The sequence below is a fragment of the Pholcus phalangioides genome, unplaced genomic scaffold (genome assembly GCF_987345545.1).
Source record: "Pholcus phalangioides strain wild (caught in Gottingen) unplaced genomic scaffold, Ppha-v1.0 ptg000022l_1, whole genome shotgun sequence".
In the NCBI taxonomy this organism is placed as follows: Eukaryota; Metazoa; Arthropoda; class Arachnida; order Araneae; family Pholcidae; genus Pholcus; species Pholcus phalangioides.
In genome coordinates this window covers 6,898,971-6,922,682 of record NW_028301615.1, presented here as the reverse complement: position 1 = coordinate 6,922,682, position 23,712 = coordinate 6,898,971, and the positions used below count along the sequence as shown (strand labels likewise).

At 37.7% G+C, this 23,712-nt stretch overlaps 1 protein-coding gene across 6 annotated transcripts in view; it reads right to left on the bottom strand.

The window, feature by feature from the left end:
- The window catches only part of LOC149069409 (protein DOP1A), a 727,510-nt gene that overhangs the window by 438,589 nt on the left and 265,209 nt on the right, over positions 1 to 23,712 (bottom strand). For all 6 annotated transcript variants that reach the window (XR_016195089.1, XM_089250153.1, XM_089250154.1 and 3 more), the window contains exon 16: positions 12,730 to 12,903. Coding sequence is in view for 5 of the 6 variants with exons in the window: in XM_089250153.1 (XP_089106279.1) it covers positions 12,730 to 12,903 (174 nt within the window). In the remaining variant the exon portion in view is untranslated. The remainder of the gene's footprint in view (positions 1 to 12,729; positions 12,904 to 23,712) is intronic.

Genomic DNA, 23,712 nt, shown 5'->3' with positions numbered 1-23,712 from the left:
ACTTTAAAATTACAACTCTCAAATAGAAAAAATTAAATCAGGTTTTTAATTAGCCCGTTATATGTAACTTTTTGTACATGACATCCAATTATTAAAAATTTCTTCTTGCAACTCGAGTGAATTAACATTAGAAAAGAATATAGGATTATATTCAGAGGCATATTTTCTGGGTGGGGAGAGAATGACAAGTTCAAGGGGGCGGCGCAACAAATTTGAGTAATTGGTGATCAACAACATAAATTAGAAAGGGAAAAGGGAGGCAAGGTTTGAATAGTTCACAGGTGGTAAAGCCTACATTTATCAGGATAATTATTTTAAAATAATTCATATCGTACATAACACCCCACAATACCTGAACTTTTACTTACTTTCAGTACCTTTTAGTAAGTACCATTTTATATAAACACTTATATAACCTGAATATCGTAATAAAAAGCCTGATGATGATTAATGGAATAATAAGTGATGCTATTTTAAACTACTATAATTTTTTTTATTTTCTTTTTTTAACGAAACGTAAGAAAAGCTTTCAATTTATTTGAATTTAAACTGAATTCAAACAATTTAATTTAAAAAGTAACACATTACTTTGTAATCCGTTTAATATCTATCTATATGATACAACAAAAATTCAAATAAAGAAAAGTAATAATAATTCATTCGCGATTGCATTAAATTTTTTTTGTAATTTCGGAACATGAAATGTGTAGAGAAACAACTTTTAAATATAACTATAAGGTCAACTACACTACATACAGATAGCAAACTTGAAAAGTATTTGAAAGTAATTACGTTTTCCAACGTCCTTACAGAGACAACGTCCATTTAGACTTCAAGCTGAAAGTTTCTAGTTAGAGCTTTCAAATAATTAAGAGCATTTCCATCATTGAAACTGCTTACAATTTTCTGGATTCGCTCTGCAGAGTCTCGATAAACTTTTTTTTGCTGGTGCTCTCTTCTACCGCACTCCAACTCCTGAAATTTTCGTCTGGTCAAAATGTAGTCTTTCTTCAGGAGTTCAATAAATTTGAATATTGAGAGGTGATGCCCTGAAGCCAAAGAAGCGAGTCCCCTATGCCATCCTTCTACGGTATTATTTGTTTTCAGCATACTTGCTTTCGCTGCCTCATGCGAGTTCCATATATCATGAGGAAACATAGGTCTTTGTCGAACACAACCGTGAATTGCATTTTCCGATCCAAGTTTCTTCAAAATAATTCACGATTTGAAGTAGTTCTTCCTCATTTTGAGCATAGTAGTCTGAACTGACAAGTTCTTCGAAAATCGGCACCACTTTATTTTCAGGAACGAAAGCCAGTGCATTCAGCATCCGTAACTGAACCGAAAACTCGACGTCTTCAGAATACTTCCTTTGTAAACCAAACTCTTGAACTTTTCTCCATAAACATTGCGTAAAATGAAAAAAACACCAGTTGGATTTGACGTTCGGAAACTCTTTTTGGAAAGCAGAAATTGCTGCATGTTCAAAGTCTGACATAACTGTTGCAGGATTCAAGTCTGATCTCAGATGTTTTAACGCTCTCAGAACATCGCGATAATTTTCTTCCCTCCTGTTTTCCATCAAAACGTATAGTGTGGGAAAAACTTCTGAATGTGATAACAAATGTATACAATACAATTGATTGAAGAGCAGAGGAACCGTCTTAAATGTTCCATCACAGAACCAATTAACTTCTCGAGACAGAAGATGAAGATTTTCATCAGTCCCGAAAATCAAAATTCAGGAATGTGATGAAACTCCATTATCAAAGAGAAGGAATCGTTTACCATCAGAGGTTAAAGTGTGAGGCTCATCAAGTACAAGTTCACATAAATTCCGAGGATTCACCGGATATTTATTCAACTCACCCCGATATCTCCGCACAGTCCTTCTCAGATTACTTACAGACGGAGTTTCGTTGACAGCTGCTTCTGGAATTTCTTTAATAAAATCAGCTACCAACTCACTCGTAGAACACCGCGAAGTTGAGGCCTGAACCCTCCAGTTTTTATTTGCTTTTGCAACAGCAACTTTTCCGGCATCGGGCACATGATTATGACAAATGCATTTCACAACATTATCTTGTTTAACATGAAGACGACCTTTACATTTGTTTTTATGCCACTCTCTGCATTTCCATATCGTTTTATCTTGATATTTCCTCTCCTGGATGTACAAGTAACCCTCATAAACCAACATATCATTTCCACGTTCGGTTTTGCAATACTCCATGTTTTTGCCAACAGAAATGTATAGACAGAGCACACAAACCTTCGCTACCGAAAACTTAGACGCTAATGAAAACTATCTGAAAATATTCAAACAAGCCAGCCAAATATATGCGACTGACCTATGGTCGTCTTTCTTAATGGCGATTATATGGCCTTTGCGGGTGCTCATCCTGAAAGCATTATCGAACTTCACTCATACAAACATACAAATACAACACCACAACAGGCAAATTGCCCAACGAGGTGGCTGACTTAAGAACATCATGGATCCCCGAGCCCCTACCTACTACTGCTACACCACACATGCACCCCCCCCCCCGCGGAACCCCCCAACGAATCTGTACATGCGGGAATGTGTGTGTAGGTGTAGTGCAAACTGACGTAAAGTTTGTTTCTGTGTAATGCTTGTTATGTGTAGTGCTGTCATCTGCCCCCAGTTTTACTAACTATGAGTGAAGTGTTATGGTTGAATGATTTACCGTTGTAGGACTGTTGCTCTCTGTGGCGAGACTTTTTAACGGGGAGATCGGCTCGCATTTGCGCCTCGAAGTTGGGAACCACAGAAAACCAACTTCAGCCGACCACCACTGTGGGGTTCGAACCCGGATCCTCGCATCGCGAGTCCGGCACTATAACCACTCGACCACCACAGTGGCCTTGTAACAGGTACTCGTAAACGATGTACCTTTCCGCCCTAAGCAGATGGACTTGCTTAGGTATAGCCCAAGGGCTTCAGGTGCATAGAAGTCTCGAAATAGTTATATGTACAGTACCGCAATGTAAAATAATTGTATATGACATATATAATAAGTGGCTATAGAAGGAGAAGATTTGCGCGAGTACGTGTGAAATCACCCCGTTTATACGTCTCTCACTTAAGGAGAATTATTTGAATTCTTTTTTTTAGTATTCACACACTTTTATATTCTTCTAGAAAAATTTTAAAGAACCGGAAAAAATGAACTATAATTTTTGCGTATAAAAACAAATCAGCGAAACAAACAACGATAAGACCTTTTCAAAGAATATATGTATCCTTTTCTAAAACCTTGAAATAAATAGCATGTAAGCAAGTGTAATGTTATGTCAATTATGGTTTCTTAAGCCATTTACATGGTTTAATAAAAATTAACTTTTGTGGGTTTTTTCCTTCAAGTATGAGGTTTTATGTCAACAAAATTTGAATTGCAATTAAAACAACTGAATTACAGAATTTGTTTGCGGTCTATAGGAGAGGTCTTTTTCACAGAAGTTTCAAAGGGTGCATTTATATGGATGTACTGTATTAACAGCCTCTTGAACGTCGTATAAACAAGGTTCCACTGCATGTAGTAGCATATTGTGTTCATGGAAATACCAGCCGAGACGGGAACCCCCTGCGTCTCAAGGGAATCCACGTACAAATAGCAAAGACCAAAGGCACCGACTGAATGAACCGGCTCATAACTAGGTGCTGCCTCTAGGCCCAGATCCCACTGAACAGACATGCATATATGTTTTAGAAAAAAATTTCTTCCCACTTTTTATTATTTATTTTTCCATATTCTTGAAGAGAAAGAGTCTGGGAAAAATAGATTGAGAGAGTTGGAAAAGAGCTGTTATTTTGGGGAAGAAAGGAGGTACACACACAATGTCACGCGCATTGCCATAAAAACGAGTCTTTATGCACAGATTAAATTAGTCTTAAGTTAATTCTATCAGTAATTTATTCTAATACGCAATTTCGTAATGTTTGATTAATAGCTTTGTCAACCGTTGTTAAAAGTGTTGAATCTCTTTGGTGGAGAAGGTACAATGGCATCTTAATCAACTGAACTCAATAAATTAATGTTGACGATTTCATCATAAACTTTTTCTTTTTGTTTCAATGTACAGTTTTGTTTAGAATTATCGATTGTAGTTTATGAAATGCATTCCTCGAAGGATAAAAATTGTGTGTTTTTAAATATGTTACTTTTCTTTTCTTCCCATAATTTAACGATTTATGAATATAAACAACTCTCGCTCTCTCTCTTTCAAATAAATTCCATCATAAACTTCGCATCGTAATACTAGTTCTTCATAATATTGTACAATGGTCTAGCCTGAGAGCTCGGAACAGTTCTTGTAATTTTCTTGTTTTTCACACTATGATTTCACTATTGCGGTTCATCTGCTGAAGATGTGGGGACCATGAGTGTACAAGCAATAACGGCTCCTCAACTCCTCAATAAGAGCTATACTGTAAATAAAGTTATCTGGCAATCAAATACAATTTTCTGAAAAAAAGCAAAGTCGAGACCTAAAACAAGACGTTCCCAAGCTCTAAACTAACCCCCCCCCACAAAGCAAGACGTATGGCCACGCGTTAAATTACGGCTGGGCACATCGAGTAACACCAATCAATTTTGACTTCTGATATCCCCGTTAAGGCCCCTACACACGTTCAGTTATACCTGTGCAGGCGAAGTCTCTGGAACTGCTTCTAGGTGATCTGTGGGGATATTTTCATTCTCCGATCTCTTTCTTCACGACTATCAATCAGTTCGAATTTTTTTAGCGAGTGCTCTAAAGTTCAAAATTTTCTAACATGATTTCCAAAAATGATGCTTTGGATGTATTTCAAAGTTGTAACTAGTCTGAGGCCGGGACCTCTAACCGAATGGGCTACTCACAAAAAATACACTTATTTTGTATAATTTTTTTCCTTTTTAAGGGAGGGGGGGGGGGAGGCAAGAAAATATCTGTCCCGGGACCCCGAGAAAGGACCCCTGGTGTTGGATTAGTTACGGCCATTGGCGTACGCAAAAGGGGAGTTTTGTGGTTCTAACCCCCCCCCCCCCCCATATAAGCTAAAATAAAATTATAGTGTTATTTTACAGGAAAAAACTTTACCCCTTCCCCAGAAGGAAAAAAAATTGAAACTCCCCCCTTGCGAAAATTCTTCGTACGCCTATAGTTACGGTAGTAAAAGTTATTACCTTCCAAAAAAAAGACAAGTAATGTGGTGCAAAGGAAAAGGCAATTTTTTCGCTCGTTTAATTATTACAGGAATTAAACTTTGACATAACATATAACATAATTGACATAATTTTCTCAGAATAGATAAAGATACCTATTCAATGCTGTCTCGACTGCTTTTCTACTCGCATTTTTTATGTGTAATGTTGAAAGTTCATTCCAGATTCCGAGAATAATCCGGATAAGTAACTTCTTTTAAAATGAAAAAAAAGCTTTGTAAATTCGTAGCCGCGAATATTGAGAGAAAGGGAGAAAGAAAAGGTCAGATAAGTGCGTACCTCTGTAGTTAATAAACCATTTCTGAATTCTTCGCACACATTGTAAATAACACTCCCCAGTACTAAGTATAGCTCCAATAATATACTAACTAGTACTAAAACTCCCCAGTTAAATAGATACTTTGACCTTTGAAGACCAGACACAACCCGATTTCCATCTCAGAGAGATATCGAAGCTTTCTCGAAGGAAGGGTGTATCTGGAAAGTTTTATTACAAACAACAAAACATTGTCGCCTTGGACAATGGCAACAAAAAAAGATATATACATGTATATAAAAATTATCGTCACAATCTGAGATCATATAACAGATAATTGAAATCGAGACAACAAACGCCGATAGGCAATCAAAATCATAAACAAGATTATACGATGATGGCTTAGTATAATGGCATTCTCATAAAGAATCTAGTAATTGTCAGTTAATCAAATGATTGTCAATAATCTAAATCTAATGATTGTGTCAACAATCTAAATCTAATGATTGTGTCAACAATCTAAATCTAATGATTGTGTCAACAATCTAAATCTAATGATTGTGTCAACAATCTAAATCTAATGATTGTGTCAACAATCTAAATCTAATTATTGTGTCAATAATCTAAATCCAATGATTGTCAATAATGAATATAAAATTTCCAATCACACTGGATCAGCTAATCACAGTCATCCATGTTTTTAGATTGTCAAGCTTCGACATCCCTTTGATTGTCGGCATCAGTCTTCAGTAGTCACAGGTTTGCTGTCGTCTAAGCCGCAAGTTGTATGGCCTCGCCTGATTGCTGCACTCTCGTGAGGGCGGGTATGTGACGTCAGTAACTCCTCTCCGTCTTGGCCTTTGACCTTTGAAAACCAAACACACCCCGCTTCCCATCTCATTGAGATATTGAAGCGTTCCCGGAGGATGGGTGTGTAAGTTGATTAGACATTCATCAGTACGAAATGTCGATAGGTGCAACTTCGCTTGGGTCTCAGTAGATGGGTTTCAGCGACGCGGCCGCAGATCGTATATTCTAGTAGGGTCCGGGCGAAAGCACGTAGCAGGTACATAGTCGTCATCAGCACCTCGTTTACGCTTCGTGCCAACTCATTTGGTATGGATATGATGCAGATTTTTGTCCAGGAATTGGATCAGCTGGCGAAGTCGACCGAAGTTCATTGGGCTCTGAAGTACGCGTCGCTTCCAGCAAAGCTTTCAATTATCGGAATGTGGCCGAAATGGAACTGTTTAGTGTGCGGGCAGGAACACAGATAATGATGTAATGTTCCGACTTGACCACAAAGACACTTAAATATACTGGTAACGGACCATGCTCTGTGTGTGTGTAACCATAATAATATTTTCGCCCGACCAAATGAAAGGATACCAGCGAACCTGCTGTTGGATTCTATATGCGTCCTTCTGGACGTTACGATCCCACTGTGCTTGCCACTTTCTCATCAGCTCACTCTTTAATTGGTATTTGACGTGGCTGCGTGGCAGTAAGTGTTGTTCCTCTGTGGTCGAACTAGTGGCATCCTTGGCCAGACGATCAGCCATCTCATAACCTGCGATTCCTGTGTGAGCTTTAACCCATATTATACGAATCGAATGATGGGAGCAAAGTAGCCGTCAAATCCTACGAATATCCCGATGTGTTGAGCAGGGATCACAGATAGCTTGAAGGCAAGAAGAGCTATCTGAATGTATAACCACCGGGGAGCTTTGTTGCGAGGCCCAGATGAACGCATTCAAGATTGCATATGCCTCCGCCTGGAATACACTTGCGCCCTGCGTCAGACGACTACTCCAAGTCTCTTTAACTACATCCGATGAGTCGAGGACTACGTATGCACCTGCCGTTGCCTAGTTAAATAGATACTGGATTATTTTATTCATTTACTTATCCGTTATGCAACACGTATTGAAAAAATAAATTAAATTTTCTCATCAGTTGATCTGAGAGTATACTTATTTTTATTTTTGTTACAGCAGAGAAGCTCTTTACTTATTATTATCAGAACAATTTGCTTCATATTTTAGTTCGCTGGTTCTAAGTCTTTTTTGTTTGGCCCAGAAATTATAATTAATAAAATAAATCAGGGGTTCTTTACCCTTTTTTGTTTCACGGACCGTTTGTGCCATGAAAATAAAGGTGATGGTACAACACCGTTGATAATATAAAAAGACCACCAATGATATTCAGAATATAGGCTATGCAAAACCAATGAGTTAATCAGGGCCGAAACTAGTTGGGGTGGAGGAAACAACTGCCCCGGGTGGCAAAATGTAGATGGCGGCAATTTTAGGTGGGAACAAAGAACACCGTTATAAAATTATTGAACTTTAAAGTTTGATAGGGTGACAAAAATTCTATTTACGGCCCTAGAGTAAATTGTTTTTCACATCCTAGGTCACAGACCTCCTGGTTTAGAAACCCTTCTACAAATAATCAATAAACAATTAATTGTCATAGTACATTATTTGAATATAGAGTTCATATGTGTTTCGGTGTTTATAATTTCGAGAAAATTTATTGAAAATAGACGGATTTCAGAAGAAGAAAAAAATATGGATTTGAACAATGGTCGAAGTATTTCTGAAATTTCGATTTCTTTATTCAATATGAAATTACAATTATATATATGATGAAAATTACGCGATTAGAAAAATTTCTTTTAATTTCAAGGCAATCCGTCTCCAAAACAAATTATTCAATTACCATTGTTCAGTTTCGTTATCAATAATAAAGAAGAGGGAAGAAAGAAGGACAGAATATATATAAGGGAGGGGAAAAAAACTGCGCAGTTATAACTGATGGCTCCTACACGCACTCAGTTATGCCTGCACAGTTGGCCTGTACAGACATAACTGCGCAGATATAACTGAGCGTGTGTAGGGGCCTTTACTTAAATTTTTTTGTCCCCTATTTATTATTTTAGTGTTTCCCCCAACACCCTTCGTTGCAAGAAATGGAAATCCCGCCAGATAGCAGCAAGTGCAACTTATCCGGTTCAAATTAAATTTTGAAAATGTATGTGATCGCAATTTATCATCTCGGTGTGAGCCCCAACTCCCCTCGCTACGAGTAATGGAAATCTCGAGAGAAAGCGACAAGTGTGGCTTATCCGGTGAAAATGAAATATTAATTAAATTAAATTATTAATTATTTCAGGTTCTTGTGGAGATACTGTAGTGGTTAATGTTGGTGGGAGTCTCGATTCCACATGGGACTCGATACAAGTTCACACTTAAAGAGAGCCTCCGCTGTAATTTGGGGAATATCATAAACACCGACATTTTTTTACAGAATTTTAAAATTTTATCGTAGCAAAAATGATTTTTTTTAACATTTACAATAATTGAATAATAAAACATTAATATCAATTGCAATTTTAATTTCGATGATTTTTTTCGAAATGACAAAAAAAAAAATTTAGTAAACTGTGTGCATTTCTTGATGGGAAAAAAACTTTTCTTCATGTTTATTTTTTCACGTATGAGACAATAAACCTACATACAGATCGCGTGACGAGTTGACTGCGATAAATTGACGTCCCGAAGAATTGAGACTACGACGAATTGGTTACACGACAAATTGGCACTGCGACGAATTGGCTCTGCGACAAATTTGTACCACGACGAATTGGCTGTGCGGCGAATTTTTACCGCGCCGAATTGGCACTGCGACAAATTGATGCGCGACAAGTTGAGTGCGACAAATTGACCGGCTACACACATAAATATACCCCTCTTGGGTCAGTGAAAGTGAATAAATTTATATTCTTTAAAAAAAATATCATATAATGTGGCTCTGATCACAGTATTCGTAAGTTTTATCTGATCATCTCCATCCATCGTTACGAAAGCTATGAGCTTTAAAAAAAGCACCTCTCTGAATGCCAGATAAATAAAAAATTACTATTATTCTGCCGCGCGTTGTGTGTCTGTCTCTCTCCATGGACTTGAGTACACTGAAGCGCGCATGCGCTAACTGCGATCACCTCCGTAAAAATGATCCAATGAGCGCCTACTTACCACTTATCGTGTGGACAGTTTCAAGAAGAATCGGTAAGTTAAAATTAAGTTACCAACTAAAGCACTTGCCTCGTGTAAACAGGCTTTAAGAAAAAGTTGTGTTGCCTTCAGATAAGCAAGTTAATTTGATTCATTGAGCAACATCACGATGAAATCATTCCTCCACACCAGAGGCAGGAGCCGAGCGCGATGAAGGTTGACTGCGAAGAGAGCTCATACGAGTTATGGACTTGACTGATGTAAGTCATGGACATTGATGTTCGACTGTCCTTTGATTTCCTTTGCCATGACAAGGTCAAAGATATTCAATTATTCTAAAAGTCCTGATATATGTCGCATAGTTTATTTTATAAGCCCATGTTATTTTGAATTTGCACTGTATCATGTTTTTGAATGTTTTGGATAATACGCATCTGTAACATTTGTCTTGTGATATACAGTCAAACCTTGTTAATGAGTCACTCTTGGGAGAGCAAAAATATGACTTAGTAAGCGGAGTGACTCGTTAAGCGGAGTAAGCCATAGCTGTGCCAATTCCTGCCTGAGGACAATTTGCACTTACAAAAACTGACCAGGTAAGCGGGGTGACGTGTTAACCGGGTGACGCACTAACGAGGTTTGACTGTATTTGTAATATGAAGTTTAATTATATATTAGCAAATTAGCATGGTATATAGGTTGTACATGTTATTAGAAATGTGATCTGGATGGTATTGCAGTTGTGTATCATGTTTTATATAATGTTTTATATATGTTTAGCGGTGTATTAACAAGACCTTTCCTATATTGAATCTGTGTTGCATCACGTATTCTTTAGTTTTAAAAAGTACCCATTTATATTTTGTAATATCCATGACATGATGTCTGATTTTATATTTACAAATGTATATGGTATTTAAGTTGTGCGTGCCACTACAGATGTGTTCTGGACGGAATTGTATTTGTATTTTTTGTATGTATTAACGTGGACATTGATGTTCCCAGATTCCCTCTGACGTGCTGTCTATATGTTTATATGCTTCTATATATACTCATAATAACTTGTATAACTGTTTTTCGTGGGCCCCATTTATGGCCTGCAGGCGATGTGCATCTGTGCACCTGCCCATGTTTCCCCCCCCATATCTTTGTATTTAATGTCATTTTTTTGTACGGTGAGTGGGGGAATTGTGTAAGGAGTTCTGCTGTTGGTTGGCTTGGGGCTGTTCGGCCTGCTGCGGGTGGTTTGCCGGTCTTGGATGTCAGATTTTCCACCATGGCCCACGTCTCCTGAGACGAACCAGTTTATATCCCCTAGGGGGACAGAGTGGGGGGCCTACCCAACACCACCTACAGAACAAGGCCTCCGAAGCTTGTGACGTCAATGAAGACCATTTCTCCTATTGCCATTGGATATACTGCAAAAAAAGTAAAAAATATTGCATGCGTCGGCCTGCTATATCCAATGGCAATAGGTGAAATGACCTTTTTCAGTGATGTGATAAGCTTCATTTGGAGGCCTTGTTCTGTAGGTAGTGTTAGCCCACCCCAGTATGCCAAGTTTCCACCGGTAAAAAAAAAAAATTGCAATCCAAGAAATCATTTCAGATATTAGGATATCCATATTTGTTATACAATCCCACAATATTAACATGCAAAATATTACTGAGGATCTTATTTTTCGAGAGATTGCATAAACTCTTGATATTTTCCAAAAATATGAAGTTTTGATTAAAAATTAACTCATTTATATTATCGTTTATATTGCAATCATCCTCTTGCTGTACAAGTTTATTGAACAGTGCTTATTCAAAAATAGCATTCTCTGTAACAATAAAATGATCACTAAATTTCTTTAAGACAAGTTTACCCTTTCAACATCAGTTAACTTAAAAGAAGTATAAATGTCCTCTGCCTGTCCACCCATAATGTACATCAGAGAGTTTACTTACTCTTCTCCTGCCTTGGTCGAAAGAAGTAGTTGGTCCAGAAGCTATACGGAACATTTGAAAACAAGACAACTAATTTCAGGTGTTGCAAATATTAAATTTTTGAGCTGATTTATTTGTATTGTTGCTGCAACAGCAAAGTTCTCTGAAGTAGCTATGTTTAGTTTTTTTTTAGATTCAGAGTTCCTTGAAGTTATTGATTTTAATTAACTGTATGTGTACCAACACTTTTTTCCTTTCTTTTGCCGCTTCCGTTTCCTTTCACTTTTTTTTTCAAACCGAGCACACTCAGGTCCATCGCCGTCTGGGAAATTTACTATCTAGTGAGTTGTGCCAGAAGTGTAAATGGGTGTATCTAATAGTCTGAGCGTGTATCTAATAATCTGAGCGTGTATCTAATAGTCTGAGCGTGTATCTAATAGTCTGAGCGTGTATCTAATAGTCTGAGCGTGTATCTAATAGTCTGAGCGTGTATCTAGTGTTGTCTGATTTTTCAGTACCACCATTTATCTATATTTCAGAAGTAAAGTGTAATGAGTGTATATTTGTACTGTTTGTAGGTCTATGGCTCTGTGGTGAGACATTTTAAAGGGCAGTTTGGCTCGTATTCGTACCTCATAGTTGGGAACAGCAGAAAACTAACTTCAGCTGATCACCACTGTGGTGATGGTGGAGTTCGAACCTGGAAATTTGCGATGTGAGTTTGTCACTATGACCATTCGACCACCACAACAGCGTTTGCTTCCTTTCACTGCTGCCACCATGATGATATTAAGACATACAGTAAAGAAAACTTGTGCACATCATCTGATTAAGTAATTTCTAAATAAAGACGTTCTGGTCTAATGCTATTAACATTGTGATGATGATACTTAACAATTTTAAGATTGAATGAAATTAAAAATATAGGAAAAGTGTCAAATCTCAAATTTTCATGCAAAATTCACTTATCTTCAATGCAAACAAAATGTCATATCCTACAAATCAGTTTTATTAATCATAGTGGTTTACTTTACATGCAATCAAAAATTTTAATTTGTTTTTATTGAACCTCTTAACAACTGTGACCTTTAACTAACAACCACATTTTCTCTTTTTTTTTAGTGACTATTGTTGAGAGGTTTCACTGTATCACAATTTTTGTGAAAAATTTCAATTTAAAGAAAAGCAACTCGATTTACTCAAGAAGCACATTGAGTATTGATATTTTAACTTGACTATTCATAAATTTAATATTCTTCGTAAACAAAAGAACAAATATTGAATAAGTTTACCTTTGAAGGACCAACCATAAGCCATGAAACTTTGTTATCTTCAGAACTTTCAATTGATATCAAGTGATATATTAATGACAAACTTTTTATCACTTGTGGTAAATTGCTCAAAACTGTCCGACGTGTTAAGTGCATTGAATCAATATTTGTAACATCTCGGCAATCAAAATTATCCTGAAATTCAAAAAAAAAAACTCAAATTAAAATGAAGACAAAAGTTTCTTTATGCAAAGAGACCTCACTCTCTCCTGTTAATACAGCAGATACAGAAAACTGGCTCAATAAAGAGATATCAGTGTTACAGGGAAGGAAAATTAATTTCTGCCCTCACGGGGACTTGAACTCCATTCTCTCGTTTGCCAAACGAGTGCTCTACCAACTAAGCTATGAAGACAACAAATCCCTTTCTCTTGGAACATATGTATACGCTGAATGGCTCAGTGCAATGAACAGCTGCAACATTCTGCTAATAGCTCACAAATGGCACGGGGGCCACCAGATGGCAATGTATATGGAGAAAGACGTTTCTCTACTGTTAATACAACAGATATGGAAGACTGCCTCAATGAATAGATATTGGTGTTACAGGGAAGAGAAGTAAAAGTTCCTTTCACAAAAATTATCTAAAACAATAAGATTTGACTAAAAATGTGAACAAAAACTTACACAAGATTTAGTATGGAAAACTGTCAGAGTGATTAGAAATATATTGAATTGCTTGATAATGAGATACTATGCATTAAACAAGAAACACATTTACATCATTGAATTGCTTGATATAATAGCATACTATGCATTAAAAACAGAATGCATTCACACCATTTAGGAAATTTACACTAAAAATGAAAATAAAAAGTTTAAAATGCAAAAATGTGTAGGAAAATTAGCTTGAAAAAAAGCAAATAACCATGCAATCATTCACTTACTAAAATTGTTCGCATTCAGATAACTTTTAACACATTTTATTTAAGTATGGTAGATACCGCTCGATAAATTTTAAAACCAAAAAAGGATTCTGAGTCTATTAAGTAAATTATTCCATTCACCCTTAAATGAGTAGCTTTGCAAAGCATTCTTGACTGTCGCTTTCCACCCCTGCATATGTCAAAGTCCATTTCGGAGCAGCAAAATATAGGATTCGGAACAGATATTTATAAATTCGAGCAGCAAAATTAACAAGAATATCTTCATTAAACCCTACACCCTTTTGTCATCAAACATCTTTTCATCAGCTTGTTTTTTGTTTTTGGTGTTTCAGGCTTTGACACCTTGTTTGAAAGAGTGACTGTCATAAAATTTTTCACACCAGTCTACTTAAGATTATTTTTGCCTACTGAGAGAACTATTTGCTGTCTAGAACAGCAGCACTTCAAATGGGCTAAAATTTTTCTAGAAGTTTTCAATTTTTTTATACTCGGAAAGAAATTGTTGCAAATTGGGAGAGAATTTTGGAAGAATCAACACGATGTTTGGTAATTCATCACTCATTATTTGGTGATTGACACTCGTTATTTGGCAATATTGGCTATTTAACACTCGTTATTTGGCGATATTGGCTATTTAACACTCGTTATTTGGCGATATTGGCTATTTAACACTTATCATACCGCAAAAATTGGCGATTTAATGCTCATTATTCGGCAAAGTTTCTAAATTAGCATTCATCATTTAGCGGACATGCACTTTTTACTCCCAGAATGAATTTTTTTTTCACAAAACATCGGGATTTGATGCAACGATAATCGACTACAGTAACTTCTGCTGCTTAAAGTCGAGACTTTTTTCAAAACGAAAACTGACTCAGATTTGCACTTTAAAGCTTAAAGACTATTGCAAACCATCTTCAGTTGCACGATCACAGATATCATCTGGGTTTCACGATGGAAAGCCCGATGAGAGGCTGATAGTTTAGATACAGGGGAATAAAATATGCTCTTCTCAGAAAGAATCGTTTCACAGCTCAGAAAAATACAAAAATACACTATTAGAGCAGGATGGAGCAAAATGTTAATTTTGGTGCAGTGCAACACAATTAGCACAGAGTTGCCACCCCTGCATACGTTAAGTGGAATGAAGATATTTATCGACACCTGTAGCTGAAATTTATTTGTTTGGGGTTGGCAAGCTTTTATTGCCTAATTTTTGATTTTGAATGGAACAAAAGTGTTTTATCAAAAAAAGTTTAATCACATATAGTAGTATTTAATTCTTATTTTTATACATTTATGATACGGGTGATGATGAACACATATTAAACACTGCAAAGCATAAGAAAAATTCAGTGCAATCATTTAATTAAGGCTTGAAGGAGGGGGTGAAGGTCAAGGGACACACAAGTGATTTTGGTATTTCAAGGCAATAAATATGAGAAATGAATAAGCTCAAGAAAATTTAAAAAGTAATTTTCTTTCAGTACGCACCAAAGAAAACAACAAATGTGAAAGATCGGTCTGAAAGTTAAACTTTCTCATAACTTTGCTCTTATCAATAACATCAAATACATCTGGGATCCCAGCCTTAATGATATTTTCCTGCTTTCCCGAACCCCTCCCAGTATTACTCCTCCTTCTGACCTTCCCCTACCTTCACCTCCTCTCCCTTTAGTCCCCACCCCTCGAAACCTCACTCCTCCTTAATCTCCCATTCTCCTCTCCGAAATAATCTCTTCAGAATCAGAACAATTAACACAAGAAGCATAATTAACAAAATATCTTCCTTCGAATCCATCCTACTAGCTCATAATCCCAACTTTCTTGCGGTTACAGAAACTTGGTTGCACAGTAATATCAGCAACACTGAATTTCTACCACCGAATTTCTCTGCCTTTCGTAAAGATAGAAACTCACGCGGAGGAGGCGTTGCCCTTGTTTTCAACAGTTCTATATTGCCAAATGGTACCATCACAACTGCACTCCCATCGCAATTTTCTCCCTTTACATACCCCCTGCCTCGGACCCTCACTACTTCATTGAACTTGAAACAATACTGGACGATTTCATAATTCTCATCTTTTAATTTTAGCTGGTGACTGGAATCTACCCGGTATTGATTGGCATAAAATGCAGTCCCTCTCCGGAAACCATGGTATTAACAATAGAGTTCTCGACATTTTCCTAAAATTTAACCTCGTCCAAACCATCTTGGAACCCATAAGAATATCCAATCACTCAATATCCACATTAGACCTAATTGCAGTTTCCAACAAAATTCCGGTTTCCAATTTTTCAGTTTTTGATGCCTGTTCCGATCACAAAATCCCTTTTTTAGACTTCTTCCTTCATCATACCATCCCTCCCTTTTTTCGCGCCAGAAAACTTAACTTTAACAAGGCCAACTACCCTCTCATGCAAAATATCCTTCGTACCCACTTTCATGACTTCATCTCCTCTTCTAACGATATTCAACGTCTCTGGAGTAAATTCAAAGCTGTTATAGATAAATGTAAAGCCACTGTTCCGACGAAATGCTCTTCATCTAAAAGCTTCTTTAACCCTTGGATCAACCGTGACATTATCCATCTCAAAAGAAGAATTCGCCGTGACGTCTCTAAACCCAAATTTAACGACTCCTCTACTCTCAGAAACAAAATCTCGATCTCCACCCGTAACCTCAAAGACCTTATTTCTCGCCAAAAATCTAACTACTTATCCCACTCATTGCCTTCCTATCTCAAAACTAATCTCTCAAAATTTTGGAATTTTCTTCGCCCCAAATCAGCAGGTACCTCGTCGCTCAAAACTTCCAACTCTGATCTAACCTCTCCCCTCGATCTTGCCTCCGAAGTTAACCAGGCCTTCTTTTCTGTTTTTTCCTCTGATCCTTCACCCCGCCCCCAAAATGTCTTTTTCGATTTACTTCATAACTCCTGTTCCATCTATTTTTCTAAAGCCGGTCTCCTGAATCTCCTAAAAAAAAATTAAAACCCCACTCTACTCGCCCAGATGGGATCCCCAATCATATCCTAAAATTCTGCGCCAATGAAATTTGCAACTATCTCCTCATTATATTCAATGTCTCACTGAATACTTCTAACCTACCCAATGACTGGAAAATTAATAAGATAATTCCCATCCATAAATCTGGCTCACTCTCCTACCCTCTCAACTTTAGACCTATTGCAATCACCTCCTCTTGCTGCAAGCTGTTAGAACACATAATTGCCAAGAATATCCGTACCCACCTCGATTCGATTAACTTTTTCTTCCCTAACCAACATGGATTTCGATCATCGTTATCAGTATCTACCCAATTAACACTTTTCATACATGACTTAACAGACTCCATTGATAAAAACTTCCAATCCGACATAATTTTCCTAGATTTTTCCAAAGTATTTGACAGGGTGCCCCATAATAAACTTCTACTAACACTTTCATACCTTGGACTAAATGTTCAACTGCTGAAATGGGTGGAGGCCTTCCTTATTAACCGTAGCCAGTTTGTCTCGTACAAGAGCAAGAACTCTCCTTTTCTTCATGTCAAATCTGGCACACTCCAGGGCTCGGTCCTCTTGCCATTATTATTTTCAATTTACATAAATGATCTACACGACTCCATAAACTGCCGCATTAGACTCTTCGCTGATGACTGTGTCATCTATAAAACAGTGTCCAATCTTTCTGACCAAGAATCTCTCCTTAACATTATTTCCAAATGGTGCTCACCTGGGAATTACCCCTCAATTTCTCAAAAACTGTTTTTATGAAAGTGACCCGTAAAAGAATCCCTCACGAATTCCCCTATTCTATAAACGACTCTTTGATCTCTGAGGTTTCCCAATATAAATACCTGGGCATTATAATCTCTTCCGATCTCCGCTGGAACCTTCACGTTGATTATATCTTTAATAAATGTCTCCATAAACTGTTTTTTCTTTGCTGTAACCTAAAATACTCCACTCGTCATGTTCGTCACTTGTGCTACCAAACATATATTCTCCCTGCCCTCTCCTATGCCTGTGAAGCCTGGGACCCCCACACCCAAACCAACATGGACAAATTAGAATCTATCCAAAAAATAAGTCCACTCATTTCATTTTTAACTGTTGGTCTTCATCTGTCTCCATAACGGAACTCAAGCAACAACTCAATATCCAACCGCTCTCCTCTCTTCGACTTATCTCTCGTTTAACTTTTCTTTACAAACTCCTCCATGGGGTTTTTAATATTGACACATCCAATATTCTAATCCAACCTTCACATTTCTCTGTTAGACTCAATCATTCCAAAAAATTACAGCCCATCTTTGCCTCTTCAGATTGTCACAAATTTAGCTTTTTCCCAAGAACTATTATAGACTGGAACAACCTAATATCAAATATTGTTGATTGCACTACGATTTCCGAATTTTCTCGTACCATCAATCGACACTTTTGCCATATATAATTCTGCATCCTCTTGTATACGCCTCGGCCAATAAATATTGTATAAATAAAAGATAAAACAATCAAAATACAAGCAAAGATAAATTCTCTAAAAACTGAGGAATTCAATTTGAAACAGACTGGATAGTGTTTCACTTGTATAAGATCGCCTGCACATAGTGGAATTGTTTGTCCCTCGACTAAGCAAAAAATGTTTTGTTAATACAAAAAATATTAAGGTATTACCGTTAAATGCAAAGGTTCTTACAAAGGAAAATTTTAATTTGTTTTTACAGAATCTCTTAACGGTGACCTTCCAATAACAATCACATTTTCTCTGTCCTATTAGTGGCAGTTGTTGGGAGGTTCAGAGGCAGATTTAATGGTAGGTCCCGACTTCTGAAGGGTCCCGAAAACACTAACTTTTCACTTTTTCTAATTTAAGGGACCAAATACTCTCTTTTGTGACCAGGGCTTCAACTGACTTCAATACGCCACTAAGTTTTACTGTACAGCAATTTTTGGTGAACAAATTCAATTTAAAAAAAACCTTCAATTGATATCTAGTTTATTCATGGCAAATAAAGGTGTTCATGTTATGGTATGGGGATGCTTCCTTTGCTTACAGTATCAGTCCTTTATGCGAACCTCACCCTTGTGGGGAACCATGTCATACATGGATGCAATTTCAGTGATATTCCCTACCTGCAGCAGTTATGATGTAGGATCTTGTTGGTGTAAATAATGTCCAATAGGTGGCAGCATATGGAACATCCATTGTAATACTCTGATCTGAGTATCATTCTTTGGTTGACAGGTTGCGTGATTTTGTAGGAAATGAAGATTCAAGATAATTAATTAATTTCTTAAAATAGTAATTTATTTACAACACAAAACAAAAATCTACGGGAGCGACATGTTGCTCGTTTGATGGTACAGTCGCCAATCTCGTGATTTCACGCATGGCAATAGGATAGCGTCAGCTTCACAAGTGCTGCCACCTGTGAGATAAAATACAAATCAAATCTCACCACATGAGTTTTCCCCACGTGAAGGAACATGGTGAGAGAACGATAAATGTGATACAAAAATTAATCATAAGATGCAGCATAAATACACTGAAGAGCCAAAAAAACTGGTTCACCTGCCTAATATCGTGTAGGGCCCCCGCAAGCCCGCAGAAATGCCGCAACACGAGGTGGCATGGACTCGACTACTGTCTGAAGTAGTGCTAAGGTAATTGACACCATGAATCCTGCAGGACTGTCCATGAATCCGTAGGAGTAAGAGGGGGTGGACATCTCTTCTGAACAGCACGTTGCAAGGCATCCCATATATGTTCAATAATGTTCATGTCTGGGGATTTAGGTGGCCAGCGGAAGTGTCTAAAGTCAGAAGAGTGTTCCTGGAGCCACTATGTAGCAATTCTGGACGTGTGGGGAGTCGCATTGCCCTGCTGAAACTGTCAAAGTCCGTCAGAATGCACAATGAACATGAATGGGTGCAGGTAATCAGACAGGAGGATGCTTACGTACCTGTCACCTGTCAGAGTCTTATCAGGGGCCCCATATCATCACAGAGCTTCCACCAGCTTGAACATGTAGTATCCAGTCCCCTGTTGACATGTAGGGTCCATGGATTCATGAGGTTGTCTCCATACCTGTACATGTCCATCAGCTCGAAGCAATTGGACCGAGACTTGTCCGACCAGGCAACGTGTTTCCAGTCCTCAACAGTCCAATGTCTGTGTTGTTGGGCACAGGCGAGGCGTAAAGCGTTGTGTCGTGCAGTCATCAAGGGTACAGGAGTGGGCCTTCAGCTCCGAAAGCCCTGTTGATGATGTTTCGTTGAATGGTTCGCACGCTGACACTTGTTGATGGCCCAGCATTGAAATCTGCAGCAATTTGCGGAAGGGTTGCATGTCTGTCACGTTTAATGATTCTCGTCAGTCGTCGTTGGTCCCGTTCTTGCATGATCTTTTCTGGCCGCAGCGATGTCGTAGACTTAATTTTTTACCGGATTCCCGATATTCACGGCACACTCGTGAAATGGTCGTACGTGAAAATCCAAATTTTATCGCTACCTTGGAGATGCTATGTCTTATCTCTTGTGCGCCGACTATAACACCATGTTCAAACTCACTTAAATCTCGATAGCCTGCCATTGTAGTAGCAGTAACCGATCTAACAATTATGCCAGACACTTGTGTTATATAGGCGTTGCCGACCGCAGCGCCGTACTGTGATTGGTACCATATCTCTTTATTTGCATACGCATGCCTGTACCAGTTTTTTTGGCTCTTCAGTTTAGATGTACAAGATATAATAAAATGATGCATAAGATGCAGAATAAAATTATGCAGGAAATCAAATCATGTGCAGTAAGTATGCATTAAAAATATACAATGCAAAAAATAATCACAATTAAATGCAGAAAATTCTAATGAGGTGTAAAAAAATATAATGGACGCTGTGTAAATGAGATGCATGCAATACAAGATGCAAAAAAAAATCAATGAAATGTAGAAATATGTGACGCAAAAAAAATTATGATGCACAATTCGAAATTAAATGAATTTAAGTTATCAGCGTAGTGCTGAATTGGACTTTTCTACCAGACCTAGTGATATATGATTGTACTGGCAATGTCATTTTTCTTTTCTTCGAGCTTGTTTTTGTGAAGTTCCACATGCACATCGTTACAGATAAATGCGGGTTTCACTCTGTCAAGAGAAAAAGGAGTCTTTCTCCCATTTACATTTAAAGTAATTTTTTTCTCATTACGAGAAATCATTTCATGGGGTCCAGTATATGGTTGTGTCAAAGGTGGTGCGATCCTGTCAATTCGAAGGAACACATGTGAGCATGTTTGCAGTTGAGGATGCACATAAATTTTGGATTGACCATGAGCTGATGTTTTGCATGGTTTGATACTATTCATACGCTCTGAGCTGTTGTACGTTTGTGTATGTTGATGAGAGCTTACCGGGTGTATCCATACAGAGATCTGCGGGTAATCTCAAAGATGTACCAAAAACTAACTCGGCACTAGAGACTGATATCCGGCTTGACGGCTGCCCTAAGACCAAGTAAGATGGCTGGCAAAGTGACGGTCCACTTTGGATTCTCATGTGCCTTCAATGAGCTTTTTAAGACACTCTGGAACCGTTCAACCAAGTCATTGGCCTGTGGATGGTAAGCAGTGGTACGAATCCAGCTATTGCCAAACTGTCTGCTACAGGTATGACTTTTGGCCATCTGGTGTAGTGATCAATTACTGTTAAGCAGTATGTCTTTCCTTCTGAAGGAAGCAGAGGTCCAACCAGATCGATATAAATATGAGAAAATCTTGCACCAGGTGTTGTAAAGGTGCCTAAAGGTGTTTTGGTATGCTTATGAACATTTGAGCATTGGCACTCATTGCAACACTTTACCCAATCTTTGATATTCCTTCTCATGTCAGGCCCAATGTATCTTGCAAATATTAGCCGAGTAGATGCTGTTACACCTGCATGAGCAAGATTGGGGAAATGATGAAAAACAGTCTAGCTGAAGCTCGCTGGAACAAATGGTCTTGGTGAGCCTGTAGACACATCACATACCAGTTCTGCTGCGGTAAATGGACTTGGCATTGACTTGAAAGTCAGTGAACTGGAGTTGTCTTGCTGTAACTGTTTTAATTCAGAATCCTTTCATTGAGCAGTTGGAAAAAGGTCAAAATCCAGGAATGGTGATTTGGAAATAGAGTTGATTTCTATTATTGAAAGAGCATCAGCTACCATATTATCTGCACCTTTAGTATGACGAACATCAGTGCTGAATTGTGAGATGAAATCAAGGTGTCGCCATTGACATGGGCTGCATTTATCAGGATTTTGCTTGAAGGCAAAGACGAGAGGTTCCTGATCCATGAAAATTGTGAACTCACAGTCATCTAGCATGTGCCGGAATGTTTTGACAGCATTGTACATTGCTAACAGTTCTCGGTCGTAAGTGGAGAACTGTTGACTCTTTGTTCGTTTCATGGAAAGGAATGCAATGGGTTCCCACCCTTTTCCATTTGATTGCATTAGCAAACAACAGACTGCTAAATCACTGGCGTCGACTTAAAGACTTAGACTTGCACGAATGGTGAAGTAATTTTGCACCCGCTACAGCTTGCTTTGCATCGATCAATTCTTACTCAGCTGGATCAGTCCACTGAAGGTTATCAGCTGGCTTGGTTTGAGTAGATCTTTTGGATTTCTTCTTGTTTTTATCCCCTCCAAAAACTTGTGTAGAGGTGTTAAGATGTGTGCTGTGCTGAGCACAAAACAACGATAAAAGTTAAAGAGACCAAGGAAAAGTCGTAGTTGAGTGATGGTGTTTTGCTTAGGAAAGTTCAGGATGCAATTAACACGATCTGTCAAAGGCTCGATGCCGGATCCAGAAACTTTATAACCCAAAAATTCAATTGATGAAACACCAAATACACATTTAGAGGGCTTAATGCTGAGGCCATATATTTGCAGAAATTTGAATAAAAACTGGAGATGTTCAAGAGATATGCTCTTCTGGTGATTTCGAGGCTACCAGTATGTACCAAAATTACAGTATGTACCAGGCTACCAAATTGCATTCGAGTGCTCTCGAATAACCGAAATGGTGTGATAATAACACTTTTATAGACATCTTCAGAATGTATAGGGATCTGGTGATAGGTCCTGATGAGATCTATGTGAGAAAAGATTTTACTACCATGCAATTCAAATGTAAAGGCCAGAAGATTTTGGAACACTACACTGGTATCCCACATTCCTTGGAGACTGGAAAAACATCTGTGCTACTAGCCAAGCTGCATAACTTCAAAGGGGAATAATTGTGAGTGATTAGGAATTTCCGGGCAATAAAAAAACCACCTTCGACCATTGAAACCGTTATGCCAGTGGCAAAACCTGTAGCAGTCTTATTATATTTAGTATGTGTTCTCAGAAACAAACGAAGTATTTTACAGATGCGTGGCAAATGTCAGCGACTAATCAATGAAGCACCTGCTGTATATAGAAAATAGTGTTTTGAATCGGTCATCAAGGTGCACATAACGACTGGTGATAACTTGAATACTGTTTCCTTTGCAAAAATGCAGTGAATTACGTTGCGAGAGTTTCCGTTTTGATTTCTTTTCCAGTGTGATTTCAAGTTTTAAAGTAGAAAAATCGTGATCAAAGTTTTGAAATTTACCAAGTTACACAATTTAACATAAGCATCTATTGTGAATGTACCGAAAAGTGTTTGGCCCAAAAATGAATGATTTTCTGCTTTTCAGTGAACTTTTATGGTGAGTTACAATATAGACAATTTCTTTTATACCATTACCTTCTTTCTAGCTAAGATTAAATACAAAGTTTAATTGCATAAAATATATTTTAAATTAATTAAGTTATAAAAAAAGTGCTAATAAATAAGTGCTGCATCGATGTCAGCACAAAAAAATTCCATTGCCCACTATGAATGAAAACTTCAGTATTTTTACACACCATGCAAAATTAGTCTATAAAATTCAATATTAAGACGTTTCGATTGATTTGTGATCAATTGAATCTTTTAATGAGGTAGAGGCACCAAAATGAAGAAAACATTGAG